Source organism: Hypanus sabinus, chromosome 12 (genome assembly GCF_030144855.1).
Source record: "Hypanus sabinus isolate sHypSab1 chromosome 12, sHypSab1.hap1, whole genome shotgun sequence".
Classification (NCBI taxonomy): domain Eukaryota; kingdom Metazoa; phylum Chordata; class Chondrichthyes; order Myliobatiformes; family Dasyatidae; genus Hypanus; species Hypanus sabinus.
This window is the reverse complement of record NC_082717.1, coordinates 110,951,931-110,974,354: the sequence shown is the minus strand read 5'-3', so window position 1 is coordinate 110,974,354 and position 22,424 is coordinate 110,951,931. Positions and strand designations below refer to the sequence as shown.

Below are 22,424 nucleotides of genomic sequence, written 5' to 3'. Positions count from 1 at the left end.
TAGAGCGTATTTCTTATTGATTATTATTATACCCGCACTTTTAGATTTAGTATTGACGACGTATATTATCTGTATATTTGCAATGATATTATTTTTGTGTATTTTTACTAATAAATACTGTTAAAAATAGTATCACCAGACTTCAATGGACCTCTCTATCTTTGCTGGTAAGTGACCCAGTTACAGGGTTCGTAACAAAGTGGGGGCCTCGTCTCGAGATTTGATACCAAATTGGAGGGCCAGTGAATCGGGCTTTTAAGTCCAAACGTGGGTCTGGTTGCGCGGGTAACCAGACGGGAAACCAGCAAAGATGGACGTAGACGAGTTCGTAGAAAACCCGACTCTGGAGGCGCTAGAGGCTGCCACAAAGTCGGACTTGATAAATATTGCGAAAGGACTAAACCTCGCAGAGGTGAGGTTGTCGATGAAAAAGCGGAAGGTGTGGAGGGCCATAACTCAGTATTACATTGTGAAGAACGTGTTTTCGGCTGAGGTACTGGAAAATATCCCTGAAAAGGTACCAGCTAGTGGGATGGCTCAGTTAGAGTTGGAGAAATTGAGGCTGGACGCGGAACAAAGGAAGAGGGAGCATGAGCTCCAGCTAAAGGAGTTAGAGGTGAAGAGGGAGCAGGAAAGAGCTGAGAAGCAGAGGGAGCATGAAATTCAGTTAAAACAGCTGGAAGCAGCTGAGAAAGAGGAAAGAGCCGAAAAGGAGAAGGAAAAAGCCGAAAAGGAGAAGGATAGGGCCGAAAAAGAGAGGGAGAGAGCCGAGAAGGAGAGGAAGTATGAGGAGAAGGAGAAACAGAGGCAACATGACTTGGACATGGAGAAGTTAAGGCAAGAGCGAAGAGCTCAAGGGTCAGACCGAGAGGAGCGGTTTAATGTTAGTCGGGAGTTCAGGTTAGTACCTCCGTTTGAGGAGACGGATGTTGATAGTTATTTCTTGCATTTTGAAAAGGTGGCAGTGAGTCAGAAGTGGCCCAGAGCTCAGTGGGTGGCGTTGTTACAAAGTGTGTTAAAAGGGAAGGCACAACGGGCATATGTGGCGTTGTCCATGGAAGAGGAGGAAGTCTGAGAATTATGAGAAAGTAAAGGAGGCCATTCTTTGGACCTATGAATTGGTACCTGAAGCGTATAAACAAAAGTTCAGAAATTTAAAGAAAGGGTGGAATCAGACGTATGCAGAGTTTGCCTATGAGAAGGGTGTGCTCTTGGATCATTGGTGTGCAGCAGAAATGGTGGAAGAAGATTTTTGGCGTCTCAAGGAGTTAATTCTGATTGAGGAATTTAAAGGTTGTGTTTCGGATGATATCCGGATGTATTTGAACGAGAAGCCGAATAAGTCCATCTCCGAATTTGCCAGGTTCGCAGATGAATATGCTCTAACCCACAAGACAAAGTTTTCCTCGAATAAAAGTTACCAGAGAGACCGTGGGAATGGTAGAGAAAGCCCGCCGGCTGAGGCAGAGTTCCCGCCGGGAGCTAATGGTAAAATTAAGGAGGAGGAAAGGCAAGATGGCAGGAGAGGTCCTGGCTTGACCTGTTTTAATTGTGGAAAGGTGGGTTATATTGCATCTGAGTGCCTTGCTCTGAGGAAGGAGGTAGGAAAAGGGAGAGCAGCAGTCCCTACAGGATGTGTTGTGGTGATCAGTAAATCGACGAGAGAGCCCCAGGTAGACAGAATACGAGAAGGGTCTGAGAAATTTATTTCAGAAGGAACCGTGTCTGTGAAAGAGGGAGACGCACCAGTTCCAGTGCGGAGCTGGAGAGACACGGGAGCTGTACTGTCATTGATTCACAGTACGGTACTAGATTTTGGTTGCAAGACTGGAGAGGTAGCTTTGAGAGGCATAGGAAAAGGGACAGAAGCAGTGCCCTTGCATAGGATCATTCTAAATTGTGAGCTGGTATCTGGACCAGTTGAAATAAGGGTGCGATCAGATTTTCCGAGAACTGACGTAGGCATCCTTCTGGGTAACAATTTAGCTGGTGGTGACGTTTGGTCGGCCATGGAGCTGATGAGCCAGCCTGCAAGTGTTGAGGACCCGCCCCTAAATTCCAAGATCTATCCCGCTTGCGCGACCACTCACAGCATGTAGAGAAAGGCAGCTGAGAACGAGACCAGTTTAAATCAGGCCAGTATCAATTTGGCCGAGACGTTTTTACTGACCCTGTACCAAGAGGAGTTAGAGGGTGAATAGGAAACGGAGAATAGGAAAGTGAAAGAGAGTAAGGGAGAGGATGTAGACCTGCCCTAAGCCAGGAGGAAATTTATAGAGGCACGGAGTAAAGATGAGAAACAGATAAGGCTGTTAAAAGGTCCAGGGTTGGATGATCTGTCTGGTTTGGCAGAACTGTTTGAAGAAGTTGAAAATTTTAAATTTGTTCCCGATAATGAAATGAGGGCAGTCCTAGATGAAAAGGATGCCATTACCTTGAAGAAGTCTGCTGGGTTGGCAGATGAGGTTGTTTCAGCCCACGGAGTTGAGTTTACTCCAGAAGGGAGTTGCCCAGAGAGGAACTGGGAGGATCAGGGGAACTTAGAATTTGAAAAGGGTACGGGTATTGAAAGCCTGGAGGAGGCAAATGTCCCGTTTGAGTGTGTTCAAGATGTGGATGCACATGGTACTGAACCTAGTAATGGAGCTCAGAAAAAGTCTGAGGTATTTGATTCAGTTGAAAAGGAATGCAGTCCTTGTGGGTCAGATGGACTTGGTTCAGTGAAGAAAGGGTTAACCTTGGTACTAGTGGGAAGTGGGAATTCCCAGTTGTTTGTGTTCGAAGGTGTGTTAAAAGTTAGTGAGGAGATAAAAGGTGATGAGGTGAATATTATTATTGAAGGAAAAGGGAAAAGTGTAGTTCCTAAATTGAATGAAGAAAATTTAAAGTCTGGATTGATGTCAGAAGCAGCAACCAGGCTACAGAGACAATGGCTTGGTAACACGGTGCCTGTGAATCAATTACAGGTTGATTTGGAATGTAAAGGTGCCCCACACGCTATTGTTATTCAAGAGAGTGCTGTGAAGAGGCAGAATTTGAAATGCTGTTTGGACAAAGAGGGATAGCTTGCAGAGTTTAAACTGAAAACTAATAGCATGAAGGGTCCTGAAGATAAAACTAACAACTTGCTTAAAATTAAAGAATTGTGTGGAAATTCGGAAAATGATCTAAGTTTGGAACACGTTGTTGATAAAATAACTCCTATGAAAGGAGCATGCGAAAGCCTATTCCACACTGGTATAGAAGCTAACCACATGGGAGTTAACTGGAAAAGGGGCGAGGGTTGACGGGATGCCATTTTAAATAACTGGATCCGGTTTTAAGGGATTTCGACAAAGCATGTGAATAATAAAGACAACCCCCATAGAAGATTGACCGTTAAGTTTGAAAGTAAAATAAAGATTAGTATTTGCATGAACTTTTGTAATATACACGTAAGCTAATATCACAACTCTTTAGTTTTTGTTTGCTGAAGAAAAAATAAAAATAGGTGGTTATTAAATTGGAGTCTGATGCTACAAGAATTTATTAAAGGACAAGATGTTAAGATATTAAAGGAAGTGACAATGTAATCGCTAACCGTTTAGATGCTGAATTGAATGTATAACTGTATTACTCTGTAGTGAAAAAAGAACTCTTTTGTATTGTGTTAGATTCTGAAATCCTGTAAGACTCTGTATTAATTCATTTTTACCGGGAGTAAAAACCTTAGAAGGAAGGGGGTGTTACGAATGTGCCGCAACTCTGAGGGGCCGAAGGGTACAAAGTCGCCCCCTCCTTTTTGAGAATCGCAAGATCACTATTAATTCGGGTCTGGGACCCAGGAAATGAGAGAGAGACATGCAGAATCCACAAGGTTTGGAATGTGTCCTGGCCTCAGCGAAAACACAACCATTGATAACGGCTATTGTCTCTCGGAGACGGAATTGTGTATTGAGTACTGTACTATTCATTGAAGCCCTCAGGGGACGACCAGAGAGCTGGTTGAGGGATTGCATCATCCCAACTTGATTGACATCTGAGACCCCGTGAGTAAGGATAAAAGAAGGTCTGGGGAACAACCCCTTTAGACGCACCAGGAGAAACGCTGGAAATCCAGTGACAGCGTTTTATAGCGAACGCCGGTGAGGGCTTATGTGCGTCCTCCCTTGCCAGGGTGGCAGGCTCATCACGGAAGAACGGCTTTGCTAAAGAAGAGGCCACAAGTGAACGGCCACACCAACGAGACTCCGACAGATCGAAATCATAAAAAGAAAGCTGGCAAGTTTTTCTCCCAAAACTCTCTCTCTCTCCAACCATTGCAAACCCAGCGGTCCCCAAAGGCTGCAGCCTGCATGAACTGAGTGACCTTTATATTTCCATTGGACAATACATTATCCCCTAGACAACGATAGAGCGTATTTCTTATTGATTATTATTATACCCGCACTTTTAGATTTAGTATTGACAACGTATATTATCTGTATATTTGCATTGATATTATTTTTGTGTATTTTTACTAATAAATACTGTTAAAAATAGTATCACCAGACTTCAATGGACCTCTCTATCTTTGCTGGTAAGTGACCCAGTTATGGGGTTCATAACACTATCCCCTTCATAATTTTAAATACCTCTATCAAGTCCCCACTCAACCTTCTACGCTCCAAAGAATAAAGACCTAACTTGTTCAACCTTTCCCTGTAACGTAGGTGCTGAAACCCAGGTACATTCTAGTAAATCTTATCTGTACTCTCTCTATTTTGCTGACATTTTTCCTATAATTCAGTGACTAGAACAAATTTGGCCTTACCAATGCCTTGTACAATTTTAACATTACATCCCAATTCCTATACTCAATGCTCTGATTTATTAAGGCCAGCATACCAAAAGCTTTCTTCACCACCCTATCCACATGAGATTCCACCTTCAGGGAACTATGCACCATTATTCCTAGATCACTCTGTTCTACTGCATTCTTCAATGCCCTACCATTTACCATGTATGTCCTATTTGGATTATTCCTACCAAAATGTAGCACCTCACACTTATCAGCATTAAACTCCATCTGCCATTGTTCAGCCCACTCTTCTAACTGGCCTAAATCTCTCTGCAAGCTTTGAAAACCTACTTCATTATCCACAACACCACCTACCTTGTTATCATCTGTATACTTACTAATCCAATTTACCACCCCATCATCCAGATCATTCATGTATATGACAAACAACATTGGACCCAGTACAGATTCCTGAGGCACAGCACTAGTCACTGGCCTCCAATCTGACAAACAGTCATCCACCACTACTCTCTGGCATCTCCCATCCAGCCACTGTTGGATCCATTTTACTACTTCAATATTGAACCTTCCTAACTAACCTTCCGTGCGGAACCTTGTCAAAGGCCTTACTGAAATCCATATAGACAACATCCACTGCTTTACCTTCGTCAACTTTCCTCGTAACCTCTTTAAAAAATTCAATAAGATTTGTCAAATATGACCTTCCATGCACAAATCCATGTTGACTGTTCCTAATCAGACCCTGTCTATCCAGATAATTATATATACCATCTCTCAGAATACTTTCCATTAATTTACCCACCACTGACGTCAAACTGACAGGCCTATAATTGCTAGGTTTACTTTTAGAACCTTTTTGAAACAATGGAACCACATGAGCAATACGCCAATCCTCCGACACCATCCCCGTTTGTAATGACATTTGAAATATTTCTGTCAGAGCCCCTGCTATTTCTAAACCAACTTCCGTCAGGGTCCTAGGGAATATCCTGTCAGGACCCAGAGATTTATCCACTTATATATTCCTTAAAAGTGCCAGCATTTCCTCCTCTTTGATCATCAGAGTTTCCATAACTTCCCAGTACATTGGGACCATCTAAATCCACCCTCCCCCTCCCCACAGCAGGTTTAATCAAGCAATAGTGGATCTACCCTGCATGTGCTGGTGCTAAATATCTGGCAGAGTGAAAACAATGTCCATAAAATTGATTCAGGCAGAATGCAGTGGAACTAAATATATGGAGTTATGAGTAGAGCTTTCATTTCACCGTGGTGCTAACAACCATGAGTAAAACTTGTAAATCAAAGAAGTAAATACCTGCATGATGCAAAAGAAAAAGGCAAATTTAAGAACAAATTCCATGGCTGGTAAAAGATGCCAGATGCAGTTTACAAATTGGTTGTACATCAGGCATCTGTTGTGTGAGGGCAGGAATCCCCTTTTGTGCTCTGAGGTTTGGAGGCAAACTATGTATGTGAGAGAGGTGGGAGGCAGGGCAAGATGTCAAATTGTAGAGCATGGGAATAGGCCAGAAGGCCCAACTTGCCAATCCACTCACTGGGCACTCTTCAATACTAATCCCATCACCTAGTGCTTGGTCCATAGCCCATGTGCCTAAGCAATTCAAGTGTTCATCTGGACACCTACTTAATGAAGCAACACACACAAATCCCTGGAGGAACTCAACAGGCCAGGCAGCAACAATGGAAAACAGTACAGTCCTCAGTCTCCTGATGAAGGGTCTCAGACCGAAACGTGGACTGTTTACTCTTTTCTACAGATGCCTGCTGAGTTCCTCCAGCATCTTGTGTGTGTTGCTTGAGTAGGGCTCTCAGTACCACTGTTCAGGCTAACAAAATGGCTTCTCTGGATTGTTATAATGAACTGGCTTCTCTGTAATGTTACTTAATGCTGTAATGGGTTTCTGTAGTTGGAATGTTTGGGTTATAACTGCAGATAAGTGGGGAACTAACCAATGGAGAATTGTTATGCTATCTTGTATGTGTGAGCTCAGTGGGAGTTCATGGTCTTTTCGGGGAGGCAAGCAAGGCGGACGGATGTGTGAGGAGCAGACCGCAGTTTCAGGGCGGTGGATACTGGACGTCGGCAGTTCGGACGGTGGCCGAAGGCTCAGAAGGTTATTGTGGATGGAACCGGAGGCATGAGCTCCAATGTATTAAAATATTATGTGCACAAACTGAAGAACTTACTGACTTGGTGCCTTTAGATTATCTGTTTCTACTAACCCATCACTAAGAAATAATTATAAAGTTGAAATTATTTACTCGCTTTTGGTGTATTGTCTGATATTTGTGGTGAGCGTGTACCGGGGGGGGGGGGGGGGGCATTACACCATATTTACACCGAAGTATTACACTGTTGGCGGGGCGACAGCTGTTCACCCTAGGCAAACGGAGGTAAATTGGGGGCACAGCTGCTACACGTGGATTTCCAGCATCTGCAGATTTTCTCTTGTTTGTGATTGGATTTACTTAATGATCACAGCTTCAGCCATCCAAGTCCTTGGCTAACACAAGGGGGCATAATTGGGGGGGGGGGGTGTGGGGGCGGTTAGTTGTTTGTTTTTATACAGACAGTGGTCAGCATGTGGAACACCCTGCCAGGGCAGTTACAGTAGGGCCATTAAGAAACTCTTGGAGAGGCATATGGATGATAGAAAAATGGAGGGCTATGTAGGAGGGAAGGGTCAGAGCTTTGAAGAGGTTAAAAAGTTGTACAGTATTGTACTGCCTATACTGCACTGTAAGTTAACAAAGTGCACTGAAGATGCTGTGATCAAATCAAGACATTCAAAAAAGCTGGATGAACTCAGCAGGTCGGGCTGCATCCATTGAAAGAAGCAGTCAACGTTTCGGGTTGAAACCCTTCGTCAGGACTAAAGAAGGAAGGGGCAGGGGCCCTATAAAGAGGGTGGAAAACCAATCAGGAGTGGGGGAGGGGAAGCCACGCTCACCACAAATACCAGACAATACACCAAAAGTGAGTAAACAATTTCAACTTTATAATTATTTCTTAGTGATGGGTTAGTAGAAACAGATAATCTAAAGGTGCCAAATCAGTAAGTTCTTCAGTTTGTGCACATAATATTTTAATATGTTGGAGCTCATGCCTCCGGTTCCATACACAATGACCTTCCGAGCCTTTGGACACCTCCCCCACCCCTTGATCTTTCCTCTGATTGGTTTTCCACCCTCTCCCCACCTTCTTTATAGGGCCCCTGCCCCCTCCTTCTTTAGTCCTGACGAAGGGTTGACCCGAAACGTTGAATGCTTCTTTCAACGGATGCTGCCCGACCTGCTGAGTTCGTCCAGCTTTTTTGTACGTCCTGACCTGCACTGTAAGTTCTTTGTTCTTTGCCACTTGCTGAGTGAAGAAGGTCTCCCTCAGATCCCCTCTAAAACTTTTCCCTCTTTTCCCAAACCTGTGTTCCCTAGTTTGACAAACATTTGATATGGGGTAAAAGTTTCCTGCAGTAGTATGGAGAAAGAAGGGTGTTGTTAGTTACTGAACATTTAGTCACAGATCTAACGGAACGTCCCCAAAGTTATCTATAAAAAACTGTGTGTGGTTCTGATCTGTTAAGGACTACTGGTTAAATAATTCAATTCCTGATGAGTATTGTGTTCCGTTCTAAACACTTTATTATAAGAAGGATATGGAAGCTTTGGAGAGGGTGCACAGGAGATTTACCAAGATGCTGCCTGGACTAGAGAGCATGTCTTATAAGGATAGGTGGAGAAAGTTAGGGCTTTTCTCTTTGAAATGAAGAATGATGAGAGGTAACTTGACAGAAGTGTATAGGATGATGTGACATAGAAAAAGTGAACAGTCAGAGATTTTTTTAAAGGGCGGTTATGGCTAATCCCAGGGGGTGTAATTTTAATGTGATTGGAAGAAAGTACAGAGGGAATGTCAGAGTCAAGTTGTTCACAGAGAGAGAGGAACACCCTGCCAGGGGTTGTGGTAGGTGCAGATACAAGAGGGAGTTCCACAAGACTTTTAGAATAGGCACATGGATGAGAGAAAAATAGAAGGCAATGTGGGAGGGAAGGGTGTAGATCGAACAGAGTATGTTAAAAGACCCCGGTGAAGTGGATCGTGGGCTGTAGAGCCTGGATTGTGCTATGTTCTATGGTCAACAAGGCAAATCATTCCCCACTATTTGCCTGCATTAATAATATTTCTATTTTAACCAGAGTTGATCCTAATTCAGAAGCTTTAAAAAGGATCAACACACCAAGAAGATCCCTAACCATAATGGTCCAAATGTGGAAAATGGGACAAACTTGGTTTGCATGGATCAATTGTTCTGAAGGGCCCTTTTGCTTTCTGTATGACTCAATGACAATCCCACCAAACCTCATCTTCTGCGGGCTCTATCCTATCTGATCTAAAACAAAGTCTGCAATAAACTTGTACTGTTGCAGAAATTTTATTTTCTCTTCTTGTATTTTTATATTTCCTTTCGACGCAGAAGGCCATCCAGCCCATCACATCTACCCCAGATCTCAATGCAATCCATTCCTTACTATTACCCTACAATCTACTTCCTCCCAAATAAACATAAATTTTCCACCTACACCACGGGGCAATTAACACCCCCCGCCCCTCCAACCAACCTGCACAGTTCTGGCATGTGTGTGGAAATCAGCTGGGAAATCATCTTGAGAAAACCCAAACAGTCACAGGAAGAACATGCAAACTCCACAAAGGCAGCACTTAAAGTCAGGATTCAACCTGGATTGCTGATCGGTGAGCCCTAACCACTGCACCACTGGGACAGTGTTCCAAGGAGCAGAGTGTGACTGAGGCAAAGTACTTGTCTCAAGCAAGCAATTTAGAATTGTTCAACCAGGATGCAGAATGTCAAAGTTAAAGTTGTGATCAGTGCGTGTGTATTATGTTGTCTGTTTAGTCAGTGTTGCAATTACACCCCCAGTATTTCTAATCACCTCAGACCAGGAGCAGTGTGGAATTGTCCTTACCTGTGTCTGCAAGTCAAAGTAAGCCCGCCTTTCCTCCATTCGCTCCCTGTTGAAGTTGCTGTTGAACTCTGCGGCTTTCTTTGCAGCTTTCTTGATGTACTCCGGCACTTTACTGGGCTCAACCTTCTGTGTGTTCTGTAGCTGCAATTGCTGTGCAGAGTCACAAGTTTGGTTCAAATATAAAACCTGGAGTGGGAATTTCCCATCAGTTCCCTGACAAAGTGCAAGTGTTTACCCAATTACCAACTGCTTTGAGACACTTCCATAGAAGCCTACACACTAAATGCACGTGGGCAGGACTAGTATATACAATAACAATGATCAGCATGAGAGCATAATTTCACCATTCAGTCCATCAGATCTGCTCTGCCATTTGATTATGGCTGATTTATTATCCCTCTCAACTCCATTCCCCTGCCTTCTCCCTGTAACCTTTGACGCCCTTACTAATCAAGCTTAACCAATGACTTGGTCTCCACAGCCGTCTGTGGCAATGAATTCCACAGATTCTCCACCTGCTGGCTGAAGAAATTCCTCCTCATCTCTGTTCTAACGTGGGTGTGGTTGGTGAAATGACCTATTTCTGCACTGCGATATAACTCCATAACGCAGCACTCACATGCTTGTCAATGGATTCTACAGATGAACCCATCACTGCTCTTCAATGACGGCATAGAAATAGAGAGGATTCCAGTTAAGAGGGCCATCAGCTAATCAGTTAGCCACTTATCTGGGACAACACTTAAAATAACAAAAAATAACCGAGAAAATAGCCAGAACTCCCTTCGTTTATTTAGGACATTATGCTGCTCAACTGGGATAGGAGACTTTTGCTGAAACTTCTGTTTCTAACCAGCATCAATCATGTGCACTTGCATGGCCATTAAGTACTACACCAAACTTAGAGCAAATGGTTTTTAAATAACATCAGTTGAGAGTGTTTGTGCTCAAAAAGCAGTGATTTTTGTTGCTGGTAGTTGGCGAGAAATAAGGCAGTAAGACAATTCATAACTGGTTTGCTCAATACGGTTTCAAGCATTCAGGCTTGGAGATGCCAGAAACGGCCGGGAGTGAAAGGAAACGATCTTACTACTTCAATAAGTTTAATACTATGAAGAATTTGTAAGTTACAATGAAAATGAAGATTTGGAGGATGCAATCAACAAAAGCATTTTATGAAGACAGTCCGTTATCTGCAGTAGGTGTCTGCACTGATTTTGTTAACTTACAGTCAATCAAAAGAGCACAACTGCAATTACTGTATGACTTCCTCTATCAGTGACTATTAACAACCAATAGTTTTACACTGTAGTTGGATTGGTAATGTTCTAATTTGTTCTGTATTTCATTTAAATGAGTAACTTATTATTTAGTTCAATGGTAGACTGTCTTTTTTTAAATACCTTTTTAAACTATTTCCATTAAACTTTGGGTAATTACTGCAGCTGCTTAAATAATATTGGGCCAGATGTGTCCCAATTAACTGGAATCCACTGTATGAGGGAATTTCATTAAGTATGCTCAGGAATCTTCTCATGGACCCTTCTCATGGACCCTTCTCAGAGTCTGCAATCCCAATCATTTAACTGCAGATTTTAGACAGTATGTTGGATAACAATAATAAGGAGCTTTTGTTTATAAATTTGTTCACAAGATCCAGAGGCTACTGGCAATTATGGCATTAATTCTCCACAAGGACAGCAATGAAATAGATGGGACTTTATGATAATCTAGATGCTCCGTGACGTGTACCGGTTGTATTATACATGAGTCTGATTCACAATAATCAAAACCAGCTTTCAAACCTAAGTGTGATATTTTAATTACATTAGTTTCATTTCCCCAGCAAATAAGTGGGATTTGAACTGGTGTCTCTGATTATTGGTTCAAAAGCTACTGCTAGCCCATTAACTTAACCACATCACTACCACAACAGTTAAAATGTATTAATTATTTAAAATGAGCTTTTTCAGATTTAATATTTCCCCCCAATTTCAACAGCTTCTCAAAAATCCCAAATATCAGATCAGTGGGCAAACTAGGACATAGCTTTGCTATCCAGCAAAGGCTTATCTAACAGCTTGTTGGACAGGGACCATTTTGATCAACCACACAACCTAATAAGAGTCGCAGATCGAGTGGACAAAGGTGTACAAGATGCTAAGAGGCACAGATCGAGTGGACAGAGGTGTACAAGATTATGAGAGTCACAGATCGAGTGGACAGAGGTGTACAAGATTATGAGAGTCACAGATAGAGGGGACGGAGGTGTACAGGATGACAGTCACAGATTCAGTGGACAGAGGTGTAGAGGATGACAGTCACAGATCGAGTGGACAGAGGTGTAAAGGATGAGAGTCACAGATCGAGTGGACAGAGGTGTAAAGGATGAGAGTCACAGATCGAGTGGACAGAGGTGTACAGGATGAGAGTCACAGATCGAGTGGACAGAGGTGTAAAGGATGAGAGTCACAGATCGAGTGGACAGAGGTGTACAGGATGACAGTCAGAACTCGAGTGGACAGAGGTGTACAGGATGAGAGTCACAGATCGAGTGAACAGAGGTGTACAGGATGAGAGTCACAGATCGAGTGGACAGAGCTGTACAGGATGAGAGTCACAGATCGAGTGGACAGAGGTGTACAGGATGAGATTCACAGAACGAGTGGACAGAGGTGTGCAGCATGAGAGTCACAGATCGAGTGGACAGAGGGGTACAAGATGATGAGAGTCACAGATCGAGTGAACAGAGTTGTACAGGATTAGAGTCACAGATCGAGTGGACAGAGGTGTAAAGGATGAGAGTCACAGATCGAGTGGACAGAGGTGTACAGGATGAGAGTCACAGATCGACTGGACAGAGGTGTATAGTATGAGAGTCACAGATCGAGTGGACAGAGGTGTACAGGATGAGAGTCAAAGATCGAGTGGACAGAGGTGTACAAGATGAGAGTCACAGATCGAGTGGACAGAGGTGTACAGGATGAGAGTCACAGATCGAGTGGACAGAGGTGTAAAGGATGAGAGTCACAGATCGAGTGGACAGAGGTGTACAGGATGAGAGTCACAGATCGAGTGGACAGAGCTGTACAGGATGAGAGTCACAGATCGAGTGGACAGAGCTGTACAGGATGAGAGTCACAGATCGAGTGGACAGAGCTGTACAGGATGAGAGTCACAGATCGACTGGACAGTGGTGTATAGTATGAGAGTCACAGATCGAGTGGACAGAGGTGTACAGGATGAGAGTCACAGATCGAGTGGACAGAGGTGTACCAGGTGATGAGAGTCACAGATCGATTGGACAGTGGTGTACAGGTTGAGAGTCACAGATCGAGTGGACAGAGGTGTACAGGATGAGAGTCACAGATCGAGTGGACAGAGCTGTACAGGATGAGAGTCACAGATCGAGTGGACAGAGCTGTACAGGATGAGAGTCACAGATCGACTGGACAGTGGTGTATAGTATGAGAGTCACAGATCGAGTGGACAGAGCTGTACAGGATGAGAGTCACAGATCGAGTGGACAGAGGTGTACAGGATGAGAGTCACAGATCGAGTGGACAGAGCTGTACAGGATGAGAGTCACAGATCGACTGGACAGTGGTGTATAGTATGAGAGTCACAGATCGAGTGGACAGAGGTGTACAGGATGAGAGTCACAGATCGAGTAGACAGAGGTGTACCAGGTGATGAGAGTCACAGATCGATTGGACAGTGGTGTACAGGTTGAGAGTCACAGATCGAGTGGACAGAGGTGTAAAGGATGAAAGTCACAGATCGAGTGGACAGAGGTGTACAGGATGAGAGTCACAGAACGAGTGGACAGAGGTGTGCAGCATGAGAGTCACAGATCGAGTGGACAGAGGGGTACAAGATGATGAGAGTCACAGATCGAGTGAACAGAGGTGTAAAGGATGAGAGTCACAGATCGAGTGGACAGAGGTGTACAGGATGAGAGTCACAGATCGACTGGACAGAGGTGTATAGTATGAGAGTCACAGATCGAGTGGACAGAGGTGTACAGGATGACAGTCACAGATCGAGTGGACAGAGGTGTACAAGATGATGAGTGTCACAGATCGAGTGGACAGAGGTGTACAGGATGAGAGTCACAGATCGAGTGGACAGAGGTGTATAGGATGAGAGTCACAGATCGAGTGGACAGAGGTGTACAAGTTGAGAGTCACAGATCGAGTGGACAGAGGTGTACAGGATGAGAGTCACAGATCGACTGGACAGAGGTGTACAAGATGAGAGTCACAGATCGAGTGGACAGAGGTGTACAAGATGATGAGAGTCACAGATCGAGTGGACAAAGGTGTACAAGATGAGAGTCACAGATCGAGTGGACAGAGGTGTACAGGATGAGAGTCACAGATCGAGTGGACAGAGGTGTACAGGATGAGAGTCACAGATCGACTGGACAGTGGTGTACAGGATGAGAGTCACAGATCGAGTGGACAGAGGTGTACAAGATGATGAGAGTCACAGATCGAGTGGACAGAGGTGTACAGGATGAGAGTCACAGATCGACTGGACAGAGGTGTACAAGATGAGAGTCACAGATCGAGTGGACAGAGGTGTACAAGATGATGAGAGTCACAGATCGAGTGGACAGAGGTGTACAGGATGAGAGTCACAGATCGAGTGGACAGAGGTGTACAAGATGAGAGTCACAGATCGAGTGGACAGAGGTGTACAAGATGAGAGTCACAGATCGAGTGGACAGAGGTGTACAGGATGAGAGTCACAGATCGAGTGGACAGAGCTGTACAGGATGAGAGTCACAGATCGACTGGACAGTGGTGTATAGTATGAGAGTCACAGATCGAGTGGACAAAGGTGTACAAGATGAGAGTCACAGATCGAGTGGACAGAGATGTACAGGTTGAGAGTCACAGATCGAGTGGACAGAGGTGTAGAGGATGACAGACACAGATTGAGTGGACAGAGGTGTACAAGATGAGAGTCACAGATCGAGTGGACGGAGGTGTACAGGATGAGAGTCACAGATCGAGTGGACAGAGGTGTACAAGATGAGAGTCACAGATCGAGTGGACGGAGGTGTACAGGATGAGAGTCACAGATCGAGTGGACAGAGGTGTACAGGATGAGAGTTACAGTACGAGTGGACAGAGGTGTACAGGATGAGAGTCATAGATCGAGTGGACAGAGGTGTACAAGATGAGAGTCACAGATCGAGTGGACGGAGGTGTACAGGATGAGAGTCACAGATCGAGTGGACGGAGGTGTACAAGATGAGAGTCACAGATCGAGTGGACATAGGTGTACAGAATGAGAGTCACAGATCGAGTGGACAGAGGTGTACAGGATGAGAGTTACAGTACGAGTGGACAGAGGTGTACAGGATGAGAGTCACACATCGAGTGGGCAGAGGTGTACAGGATAAGAGTCACAGGTCGAGTGGACAGAGGTGTACAGGATGAGAGTCACAGATCGAGTGGACAGAGGTGTACAGGTTGAGAGTCACAGATCGAGTGGACAGAGGTGTAAAGGCTGAGAGTCACAGATCGAGTGGACAGAGGTGTTCAAGTTGAGAGTCACAGATCGAGTGGACGGAGGTGTACAGGATGAGAGTCACAGATCGAGTGGACAGAGGTGTACAAGTTGAGAGTCACAGATCGAGTGGACAGAGGTGTACAAGATGATGAGTGTCACAGATCGAGTGGACAGAGGTGTAAAGGATGAGAGTCACAGATCGAGTGGACGGAGGTGTAAAGGATGAGAGTCACAGATCGAGTGGACAGAGGTGTAAAGGATGAGAGTCACAGATCGAGTGGACAGAGGTGTACAGCGTGAGAGTCACAGATCGAGTGGACAGAGGTGTACCAGGTGATGAGAGGCAGAGATCGAGCGGACAGAGGTGTACAGGATGAGAGTCACAGATCGACTGGTCAGAGGTGTACAGGATGAGAGTCACAGATCGAGTGGACAGAGGTGTACCAGGTGATGAGAGGCAGAGATCGAGTGGACAGAGGTGTACAGGATGAGAGTCACAGATCGAGTGGACAGAGGTGTACAGGATGAGAGTCACAGATCGAGTGGACAGAGGTGTAAAGGATGAGAGTCACAGATCGAGTGGACAGAGGTGTACAGGATGAGAGTCACAGATCGAGTGGACAGAGCTGTACAGGATGAGAGTCACAGATCGAGTGGACAGAGGTGTACAGGATGAGAGTCACAGATCGAGTGAACAGAGGTGTACAGGATGAGAGTCACAGATCGAGTGGACAGAGCTGTACAGGATGAGAGTCACAGATCGACTGGACAGTGGTGTATAGTATGAGAGTCACAGATCGAGTGGACAGAGGTGTACAGGATGAGAGTCACAGATCGAGTAGACAGAGGTGTACCAGGTGATGAGAGTCACAGATCGATTGGACAGAGGTGTAAAGGATGAAAGTCACAGATCGAGTGGACAGAGGTGTACAGGATGAGAGTCACAGAACGAGTGGACAGAGGTGTGCAGCATGAGAGTCACAGATCGAGTGGACAGAGGAGTACAAGATGATGAGAGTCACAGATCGAGTGAACAGAGGTGTAAAGGATGAGAGTCACAGATCGAGTGGACAGAGGTGTAAAGGATGAGAGTCACAGATCGAGTGGACAGAGGTGTACAGGATGAGAGTCACAGATCGACTGGACAGAGGTGTATAGTATGAGAGTCACAGATCGAGTGGACAGAGGTGTACAGGATGACAGTCACAGATCGAGTGGACAGAGGTGTACAGGATGAGAGTCACAGATCGAGTGGACAGAGGTGTACAGGATGAGAGTCACAGATCGACTGGACAGAGGTGTACAAGATGAGAGTCACAGATCGAGTGGACAGAGGTGTACAAGATGATGAGAGTCACAGATCGAGTGGACAAAGGTGTACAAGATGAGAGTCACAGATCGAGTGGACAGAGGTGTACAGGATGAGAGTCACAGATCGAGTGGACAGAGGTGTACAGGATGAGAGTCACAGATCGACTGGACAGTGGTGTACAGGATGAGAGTCACAGATCGAGTGGACAGAGGTGTACAAGATGATGAGAGTCACAGATCGAGTGGACAGAGGTGTACAGGATGAGAGTCACAGATCGACTGGACAGAGGTGTACAAGATGAGAGTCACAGATCGAGTGGACAGAGGTGTACAAGATGATGAGAGTCACAGATCGAGTGGACAGAGGTGTACAGGATGAGAGTCACAGATCGAGTGGACAGAGGTGTACAAGATGAGAGTCACAGATCGAGTGGACAGAGGTGTACAAGATGAGAGTCACAGATCGAGTGGACAGAGGTGTACAGGATGAGAGTCACAGATCGAGTGGACAGAGCTGTACAGGATGAGAGTCACAGATCGACTGGACAGTGGTGTATAGTATGAGAGTCACAGATCGAGTGGACAAAGGTGTACAAGATGAGAGTCACAGATCGAGTGGACAGAGATGTACAGGTTGAGAGTCACAGATCGAGTGGACAGAGGTGTAGAGGATGACAGACACAGATTGAGTGGACAGAGGTGTACAAGATGGGAGTCACAGATCGAGTGGACGGAGGTGTACAGGATGAGAGTCACAGATCGAGTGGACAGAGGTGTACAAGATGAGAGTCACAGATCGAGTGGACGGAGGTGTACAGGATGAGAGTCACAGATCGAGTGGACAGAGGTGTACAGGATGAGAGTTACAGTACGAGTGGACAGAGGTGTACAGGATGAGAGTCATAGATCGAGTGGACAGAGGTGTACAAGATGAGAGTCACAGATCGAGTGGACGGAGGTGTACAGGATGAGAGTCACAGATCGAGTGGACGGAGGTGTACAAGATGAGAGTCACAGATCGAGTGGACATAGGTGTACAGAATGAGAGTCACAGATCGAGTGGACAGAGGTGTACAGGATGAGAGTTACAGTACGAGTGGACAGAGGTGTACAGGATGAGAGTCACACATCGAGTGGGCAGAGGTGTACAGGATAAGAGTCACAGGTCGAGTGGACAGAGGTGTACAGGATGAGAGTCACAGATCGAGTGGACAGAGGTGTACAGGTTGAGAGTCACAGATCGAGTGGACAGAGGTGTAAAGGCTGAGAGTCACAGATCGAGTGGACAGAGGTGTTCAAGTTGAGAGTCACAGATCGAGTGGACGGAGGTGTACAGGATGAGAGTCACAGATCGAGTGGACAGAGGTGTACAAGTTGAGAGTCACAGATCGAGTGGACAGAGGTGTACAAGATGATGAGTGTCACAGATCGAGTGGACAGAGGTGTAAAGGATGAGAGTCACAGATCGAGTGGACGGAGGTGTAAAGGATGAGAGTCACAGATCGAGTGGACAGAGGTGTAAAGGATGAGAGTCACAGATCGAGTGGACAGAGGTGTACAGGATGAGAGTCACAGATCGAGTGGACAGAGGTGTACCAGGTGATGAGAGGCAGAGATCGAGCGGACAGAGGTGTACAGGATGAGAGTCACAGATCGACTGGTCAGAGGTGTACAGGATGAGAGTCACAGATCGAGTGGACAGAGGTGTACCAGGTGATGAGAGGCAGAGATCGAGTGGACAGAGGTGTACAGGATGAGAGTCACAGATCGAGTGGACAGAGGTGTACAAGATGAGAGTCACAGATCGAGTGGACAGAGGTGTACAAGATGAGAGTCACAGATCGAGTGGACAGAGGTGTACAGGATGAGAGTCACAGATCGAGTGGACAGAGGTGTACAAGATGAGAGATACAGATCGAGAGGACAGAGGTGTACAAGATGAGAGTCACAGATCGAGTGGACAGAGGTGTACAGGATGAGAGTCACAGATCGAGTGGACAGAGGTGTACAGGATTAGAGTCACAGATCGAGTGGAGAGAGGCGTACAAGATGAGAGTCACAAATCGAGTGGACAGAGGTGTACCAGATGAGAGTCACAGATCGAGTGGACAGAGGTGTACAAGTTGAGAGTCATCGATCGAGTGGACAGAGGTGTACAGGATGAGAGTCACAGATCGAGTGGACAGAGGTGAACAAGATGATGAGAGTCACAGATCGATTGGACAGTGGTGTACAGGTTGAGAGTCACAGATCGAGTGGACAGAGGTGTAAAGGATGAAAGTCACAGATCGAGTGGACAGAGGTGTACAGGATGAGAGTCACAGAACGAGTGGACAGAGGTGTGCAGCATGAGAGTCACAGATCGAGTGGACAGAGGGGTACAAGATGATGAGAGTCACAGATCGAGTGAACAGAGGTGTAAAGGATGAGAGTCACAGATCGAGTGGACAGAGGTGTAAAGGATGAGAGTCACAGATTGAGTGGACAGAGGTGTACAGGATGAGAGTCACAGATCGACTGGACAGAGGTGTATAGTATGAGAGTCACAGATCGAGTGGACAGAGGTGTACAGGATGACAGTCACAGATCGAGTGGACAGAGGTGTACAAGATGATGAGTGTCACAGATCGAGTGGACAGAGGTGTACAGGATGAGAGTCACAGATCGAGTGGACAGAGGTGTACAAGTTGAGAGTCACAGATCGAGTGGACAGAGGTGTACAGGATGAGAGTCACAGATCGACTGGACAGAGGTGTACAAGATGAGAGTCACAGATCGAGTGGACAGAGGTGTACAAGATGATGAGAGTCACAGATCGAGTGGACAAAGGTGTACAAGATGAGAGTCACAGATCGAGTGGACAGAGGTGTACAGGATGAGAGTCACAGATCGAGTGGACAGAGGTGTACAGGATGAGAGTCACAGATCGACTGGACAGTGGTGTACAGGATGAGAGTCACAGATCGAGTGGACAGAGGTGTACAAGATGATGAGAGTCACAGATCGAGTGGACAGAGGTGTACAGGATGAGAGTCACAGATCGACTGGACAGAGGTGTACAAGATGAGAGTCACAGATCGAGTGGACAGAGGTGTACAAGATGATGAGAGTCACAGATCGAGTGGACAGAGGTGTACAGGATGAGAGTCACAGATCGAGTGGACAGAGGTGTACAAGATGAGAGTCACAGATCGAGTGGACAGAGGTGTACAAGATGAGAGTCACAGATCGAGTGCACAGAGGTGTACAGGATGAGAGTCACAGATCGAGTGGACAGAGCTGTACAGGATGAGAGTCACAGATCGACTGGACAGTGGTGTATAGTATGACAGTCACAGATCGAGTGGACAAAGGTGTACAAGATGAGAGTCACAGATCGAGTGGACAGAGATGTACAGGTTGAGAGTCACAGATCGAGTGGACAGAGGTGTAGAGGATGACAGACACAGATTGAGTGGACAGAGGTGTACAAGATGAGAGTCACAGATCGAGTGGACGGAGGTGTACAGGATGAGAGTCACAGATCGAGTGGACAGAGGTGTACAAGATGAGAGTCACAGATCGAGTGGACGGAGGTGTACAGGATGAGAGTCACAGATCGAGTGGACAGAGGTGTACAGGATGAGAGTTACAGTACGAGTGGACAGAGGTGTACAGGATGAGAGTCATAGATCGAGTGGACAGAGGTGTACAAGATGAGAGTCACAGATCGAGTGGACGGAGGTGTACAGGATGAGAGTCACAGATCGAGTGGACGGAGGTGTACAAGATGAGAGTCACAGATCGAGTGGACATAGGTGTACAGAATGAGAGTCACAGATCGAGTGGACAGAGGTGTACAGGATGAGAGTTACAGTACGAGTGGACAGAGGTGTACAGGATGAGAGTCACACATCGAGTGGGCAGAGGTGTACAGGATAAGAGTCACAGGTCGAGTGGACAGAGGTGTACAGGATGAGAGTCACAGATCGAGTGGACAGAGGTGTACAGGTTGAGAGTCACAGATCGAGTGGACAGAGGTGTAAAGGCTGAGAGTCACAGATCGAGTGGACAGAGGTGTTCAAGTTGAGAGTCACAGATCGAGTGGACGGAGGTGTACAGGATGAGAGTCACAGATCGAGTGGACAGAGGTGTACAAGTTGAGAGTCACAGATCGAGTGGACAGAGGTGTACAAGATGATGAGTGTCACAGATCGAGTGGACAGAGGTGTAAAGGATGAGAGTCACAGATCGAGTGGACGGAGGTGTAAAGGATGAGAGTCACAGATCGAGTGGACAGAGGTGTAAAGGATGAGAGTCACAGATCGAGTGGACAGAGGTGTACAGGATGAGAGTCACAGATCGAGTGGACAGAGGTGTACCAGGTGATGAGAGGCAGAGATCGAGCGGACAGAGGTGTACAGGATGAGAGTCACAGATCGAGTGGACATAGGTGTACAGAATGAGAGTCACAGATCGAGTGGACAGAGGTGTACAGGATGAGAGTTACAGTACGAGTGGACAGAGGTGTACAGGATGAGAGTCACACATCGAGTGGGCAGAGGTGTACAGGATAAGAGTCACAGGTCGAGTGGACAGAGGTGTACAGGATGAGAGTCACAGATCGAGTGGACAGAGGTGTACAGGTTGAGAGTCACAGATCGAGTGGACAGAGGTGTAAAGGCTGAGAGTCACAGATCGAGTGGACAGAGGTGTTCAAGTTGAGAGTCACAGATCGAGTGGACGGAGGTGTACAGGATGAGAGTCACAGATCGAGTGGACAGAGGTGTACAAGTTGAGAGTCACAGATCGAGTGGACAGAGGTGTACAAGATGATGAGTGTCACAGATCGAGTGGACAGAGGTGTAAAGGATGAGAGTCACAGATCGAGTGGACGGAGGTGTAAAGGATGAGAGTCACAGATCGAGTGGACAGAGGTGTAAAGGATGAGAGTCACAGATCGAGTGGACAGAGGTGTACAGGATGAGAGTCACAGATCGAGTGGACAGAGGTGTACCAGGTGATGAGAGGCAGAGATCGAGCGGACAGAGGTGTACAGGATGAGAGTCACAGATCGACTGGTCAGAGGTGTACAGGATGAGAGTCACAGATCGAGTGGACAGAGGTGTACCAGGTGATGAGAGGCAGAGATCGAGTGGACAGAGGTGTACAGGATGAGAGTCACAGATCGAGTGGACAGAGGTGTACAAGATGAGAGTCACAGATCGAGTGGACAGAGGTGTACAAGATGAGAGTCACAGATCGAGTGGACAGAGGTGTACAGGATGAGAGTCACAGATCGAGTGGACAGAGGTGTACAAGATGAGAGATACAGATCGAGAGGACAGAGGTGTACAAGATGAGAGTCACAGATCGAGTGGACAGAGGTGTACAGGATGAGAGTCACAGATCGAGTGGACACAGGTGTACAGGATTAGAGTCACAGATCGAGTGGAGAGAGGCGTACAAGATGAGAGTCACAAATCGAGTGGACAGAGGTGTACAAGATGAGAGTCACAGATCGAGTGGACAGAGGTGTACAAGTTGAGAGTCATCGATCGAGTGGACAGAGGTGTACAGGATGAGAGTCACAGATCGAGTGGACAGAGGTGAACAAGATGATGAGAGTCACAGATCGAGTGGACAGAGGTGTAAAGCATGAAAGTCACAGATCGAGTGGACAGAGGTGTACAGGATGAGAGTCACAGAACGAGTGGACAGAGGTGTGCAGCATGAGAGTCACAGATCGAGTGGACAGAGGGGTACAAGATGATGAGAGTCACAGATCGAGTGAACAGAGTTGTACAGGATGAGAGTCACAGAT

General features: G+C 46.1%; 1 protein-coding gene across 5 annotated transcripts in view; it reads right to left on the bottom strand.

Moving 5' to 3' along the window:
- Nucleotides 1-22,424, bottom strand: part of phf10 (PHD finger protein 10) — a 115,331-nt gene that overhangs the window by 28,943 nt on the left and 63,964 nt on the right. For 3 of the 5 annotated variants that reach the window (XR_009515233.1, XM_059986740.1, XM_059986742.1), the window contains exon 6: nucleotides 9,788-9,973. Coding sequence is in view for 4 of the 5 variants with exons in the window: in XM_059986740.1 (XP_059842723.1) it covers nucleotides 9,788-9,973 (186 nt within the window). In the remaining variant the exon portion in view is untranslated. The remainder of the gene's footprint in view (nucleotides 1-9,787; nucleotides 9,974-22,424) is intronic. The other 2 variants (XM_059986741.1, XM_059986743.1) reach the window with 1 other exon arrangement.